General features: G+C 42.1%; 1 protein-coding gene across 1 annotated transcript; it reads right to left on the reverse strand.

Annotated features, from left to right (window-relative positions):
• Positions 1–1,756: 1,756 nt before the first annotated feature.
• On the reverse strand, positions 1,757–2,635 carry LOC101838048 (vomeronasal type-1 receptor 90-like). The gene has a single exon (XM_013114172.1). The coding sequence runs from the start codon at positions 2,633–2,635 to the stop codon at positions 1,757–1,759; it is 879 nt and encodes a 292-aa protein (XP_012969626.1).
• Between the last annotated feature and the right edge of the window lie 2,750 nt (positions 2,636–5,385).

Genomic DNA, 5,385 nt, shown 5'->3' on the forward strand with positions numbered 1-5,385 from the left:
TTGTGTTTTCATTGGCATGTCTTTCTTTAGGTTGGGAAAGTTTTTTTCTTCTATGATTTTATTGAATATGTTTTTTGTAACTTTGAGGTGGGTTTCTTCACCTTCTTCTATAACTATTATTATTTGGCCTTCTCCTGGTGTCCCATATTTCCTGGATATTTTGTGTTAGGGATTTTTTGAACTTAAGATTTTCTTTGATGAATCTATTTCTGCTAGTGTATCTTCAACACCTGAGATTCTCTCTTCCATCTCTTTTTTTCTGTTAGTCATACTTGCATCTGTAGTTCCTGATTGTTTGCCCGGGTTTTCATTTCCAGTATTCCCTCAGCTTCTGTTGTTTTTTTTAATTGTCTCTATTTCAACATTCAAGCCTTGCACTGTTTGAATTGTTTCCTTTGTTTGTTTGGTTGTTTTTTCTTGGCTTTCCTTGTTTTCTTTAAGATATTTATTTCTTAGAATTTTTGGTTTGTCTTTAACTCCATTTCTATCAATTTTTTCTGTTAATTTTTTGTTTGTTTTTCTTCCATGTCTTTTCTCATTTCCTCTTGAGAGTCTCTATCATCTTCATAAAGCTCTTCTTAGGGTCATTCTCTTCTGCTTCATCTGTGTTGGGATGTTCAGGTCTTGCTGCTGTGGAGTCCCTAGACTCTGGTGGCATCATATTGATGTTTCTGTTGTTGAGTGTTTTCTTATACTGTCATCTTCCCATCCCTTCTTCCAGTGGGTGCCAGTGGGGTCTCTCCCTCTCCTGGTGGGTATGGCTCCAAGGTTCGTGCAAGCAGGTCCAATACTCCGATCCAACTGTGGGAGGAGGCGGGACTAGCTAGTAATGTAGGCAAACTCTGGATGGACTGGTCTACCAGGATAGTGTCCCCCTCCCCTTGCACCTTTCCCAGACCCCAAGAGGCTCTGAGCAGGGTACCTCCTCCCATGGGTGACAGGTTTTTGTGATTTTTAATTTTTAAATCTTATGGGTATGAGTGCTTTACCTGAATGTATGTCTATATACCATCTGTGTGGTGTGTCTTTAGAGGCTAGAAGAAAATTTTGGATCATTATGGAACCGGAGTCACAGACATTGTCACTGCCATATGGATGCTGGATATCCAACCCAGGTCTTCTGCAAGAGCAGCCAGTGTTCTTAGGAACTGAGTTATCTCCCAGCTCCAGTCGTTTATCTTTTGAAAGAAAACAATCCTTTCTTTAATTTGTGTTTTGTAATGCATTTGGTCTCCGTTTTGCTTATTTTAACTTGGAGTCTTGTCTAATTGATCCTTTCTTCCGTTCTGCTAATTATGGTTTTTCCCTTCTTTTCCCATTCCCTCGGTTGCAGTGCTGGGTTGTTTATAGTGTTTCTTTCCTCCCTCCCTCCCTCCCTCCCTCCCTCCCTCCCTCCCTCCCTCCCTCCCTGTGTCTCTCCCCCCCCCCGCTCTCTCTCTCTCTCTCTCTCTCTCTCTCTCTCTCTCTCTCTGTCTCACACACACACACACACACACTTATGAACTTCATTAGTGCTGACTTTTTGATATTCCTAGGTTTTGGTATTTTGTTTTTTATTTTCACTTTTCTCATGGATTTTAACTTCTCTTTTGACTCTTTCTTGACCCTAGTCACTTCCTTTGGGCTCACTAGTCCCTTCTCTTGTCTCTAGGTCCAATGCAGGGCAGCTAGCATGGTGGCTCCTTAAGTGAACCCACCCTCCCTCAGTAGTTAAGCATTTGCTACCACCCACCAAGGATTTCAAAAAGTTAGTAATTCATTTTTCAGTACAAATTAGCAGCAAAGGGCTAATGGTGGCATAGCTATTGGACACTATCATCTGGATACCATGGCGGATTGGATCACTGTTATGCATAAGTCTGGAGGAAGATATGATGCAATCCAAGCAGTACATCGCCACAAAGAAACTCAAGAGCAGCAGGATGGTCTGGGCGGCCCTTTGCTCTGGAGATGCTTTTGGAGAAAGTGCTGTAAAGATGCTGGGACTGCTTCTGTGCCTGCACAGGAGAGTCAGCATGGACCAGCTGGAGAGGACCATGAGACCTACAGAGGGCACATCCCAAAATAGCCTCAATATGGAAGATAAGCGCCTGCTGATAGAACTCATGGGTAAAATAATGCAGGATTCAGTGACAAATATGAGCCAGTGTGAGGTGACGTTGTAGTCAGCAACAGAGGAGAATGAGAAGTGAGCTCCACAGGACATGTAGAAGGCCCACAGCACAAGAAGGGAACACAGGCTGTGCTGTGGGGGTTTATGTTTGAACTTTGTCAAATAGGAGCTTCTGGGGCTGAGGGTGACAGCCTGGAGGACACTCATCAGGCAGGTAGCACAAAGAGAGAGGCACCTCAAAAACCTGTGCAAGTGGACAAGGGATTGACACGTGATGTCACCCCATGTATTCTGAGATGCAAAAATGTCAGCAGCTGTGACCCCCATGATCATTAGCATCCCAAAATGGATGAGGACCAGGAGGCTGGTGAGCAGGTCAGTGGTCCAGGGCCTGTGTTCAAGAAGGAACTCGAGAATATGGAAAAGGAGGAGGATGCTGTTGGATGAAATCCCAATGCCTACTTCAGAGAAAAATATGTTTTGTATGTCAACAATTTCATAAAATGTGCTGATTCTTCTCATTGTATGGTACAAAGAAATAGAGTAAGTGTCTGAGGAGAAAACCAAGAGAAATTCTCCACCACAAACAATAATGATATCATTGGCACCCACCCTATTGTTGTCAGGAAAACTGATGGACCCAGCTCAGTACCCCCCTCAGAACTCAAATCTCCCTGAAGCCCAGTGCCTCATCATTTTGTCATGGCTGGGTTATGTGCATACTGACTGTTCCCCTCCACACCTGTCGTTCCTGTGCATTAAAATGATCACAGATTGCAGAATTGCTTCTGTACTAACGCCTCATTTTTGAGGTTTTCAGGGGCATTGTAATACATAGATTTTATTTTTGTCATCTTACCAGGTATAGTAAAAGCTTCCCATGTTTTATTTCAAATGCAATGCATTCTCATTTAGTTGCTGTTGCTGTGATTAAATACCCTATTCAAAACAGCATAGGGGAGGAAAGGGTTTATTTGGCTTACACTTTCAAGTTACAGTCCATCATTAAGGAGAAGTGAAGTCAGGAACCCATAGCAGCAAGTGAGGTCACATCTACAGTCAGGAGCAGGGAGATGGGGCTGGAGAGATGGCTTAGAGGTTAGGAGCACCTGCTGCTCTTGCAGGGCAGTTGGGTTCAGTTCCCAGCCCCTAAATCAAATAGCTCACAACCAGCTGAAGCTGCAGCTCCAGGCAGTCCAATGCCCTCTTCTGGCCTCTGTGGCATCTACACTCATATGCCTATAATGCATACACATAATATAAAATAAAAAGTAAGGGAATCTTAATTTACACTAGAAATCTTGATGTAGATGTTTGATGGAATCTTTCCTATAAAATGCATGTTGGGGCTGGAGAGATGGCTCAGCGCCTAAGAGCCCTGGCTGTTCTTGCAGATGACTGGGTTTGATCCCTTGTACACACACAGAACCTCACAATTGTCCTTAACTCCAGCCCCAGGGGATCCAAGGCCCTCTTCTATGGGCACTGGATGCATAAGGTATACAGTCATAAATTCAGGTTCACCATACATAAATTTTTAAAATTTAAAATACATGCTTATATGCTCTCTTCTGCCCTCTGTGAGCACTGCACACACATGGTACACTGATGTACATGCAGGGAAAATACCTGTACACTTACAATAAATAAATTAAAAACAATTTAAGGTTTTCATCCAGACCTCTTATACAGGAAGAACATGCTGCTCTAATTTTCCAGTCACATGCAGGAAAGGAATTCATAAACAGTCAGGGTTTGAAAGGCCGCTGTCCCACAGCTCATGATGTGTTCTTGCACATAGAAGCCCGTAAGTTCCTCAGAGAAGGTGAGTGTGTTTATTGTTCATGAACATGTTACACTTCTAAAGTCTCACAAGTGCGGTAGATACTCGGTGAAAACCCTAAAATGTGGATTTTCCTTCCATTTGAATTAACATTGATTTATACTTAAGATGTGGAGTACAGTGGTATCATAGTTGGACACATCTCTGTACTCTGGTCTGACTAAGTCAGGATAATGTTCATCTTCTCAAATACTGTCATTTCTCTGTTTGAAACCTTCAGTCCTACGGATTCCTTTGAAGAGTACAAGCTGTTGTTGTGTTACGCCACAGTGCTACAAATCATGGCCCTGCACCAGTGTGCCTTCTGTTCTGTATCTAACTTCTGTCCTGTCCCACATTCTCCCTCTGGCCTTGACTGACCCCCATTCTTCTCACTACTTATGTGTAATAAGCTTTGTCACTTCCATACTGACTGAGAACAGACAGCATTTGTCTGAAAGTGAAAATTTGCAACTCCAAAAAGAAAAGTTTATCTTTCCACAGTGATAGCCCCGGCATTCGGACATTGCCTTCTCCAGCCTCTGGTTCAGTGCACGTGGGTTTGCTCCCATGGGAAAGCACAGCAAAGACGTCAATCGCAGAGGCTCATCTGTGTCCAGTCTTCAGTGGGTCATGGTTGATAACTAGGACACTGCCCCATCTGTTTCTGTGATATATATATATATATATATATATATGTGTGTGTGTGTGTGTGTGTGTGTGTGTGTGTGTGGTGTATCTTTTTTTAAGTATATTTGGGCACCACCACTGCCTGACCCACTTATAATATCTTAAGAGTAACTTTGGGTTTGTATAATATAACCAATGTTTAAAAGCAATTCTAATATTGCCTCTACTCACATCACTTCTGAGAAAAATGGGCTCTCTGCATTTTACCTTATTTTAAACACATGAGATTTACAGACCAAGCAATATAAACCTCACACAATACCAAGCTTTAATTTCTGTGAATCAAAGTGTTGGGTGCTATCAGTGTGATGTGGCTAACTGTCCTTACACACACTGAGGGAAAGGGCTGCATGGGTGCTGTGAACTTACCACAATGATCATGATTTGTTGACTTATTTTATAATTGCTTCAAAACTACTACAAAGCTTTTCCTTCAAGCTAAATTTATGGAGATAACAATGGAAAATACTAGCTCTTTTTTCCAGAGTAAAGTTCAGACACACTCTATTGGCATTGTAGGCAACAATTCACCTTCCTCAATACAGCACCAGGAGAGGCTGCAGGAAAACATCCCACTAGTCATTCAACACAAACAACTGGATGGGCAAAAATGGCTCACTTATGCAAATAACATGGATCATTAAAAGAAAGGCACTTAATGACTTCTGAGCCAATTCACTTTAAAAATGACTTAAATTTTTTTTCATTTTTATTTTGTGTGTATGTGGCATTTGCTTGATGAATTGCTGAACTGATCCTG

The sequence above is a fragment of the Mesocricetus auratus genome, unplaced genomic scaffold (genome assembly GCF_017639785.1).
Source record: "Mesocricetus auratus isolate SY011 unplaced genomic scaffold, BCM_Maur_2.0 Super-Scaffold_100676, whole genome shotgun sequence".
Classification (NCBI taxonomy): domain Eukaryota; kingdom Metazoa; phylum Chordata; class Mammalia; order Rodentia; family Cricetidae; genus Mesocricetus; species Mesocricetus auratus.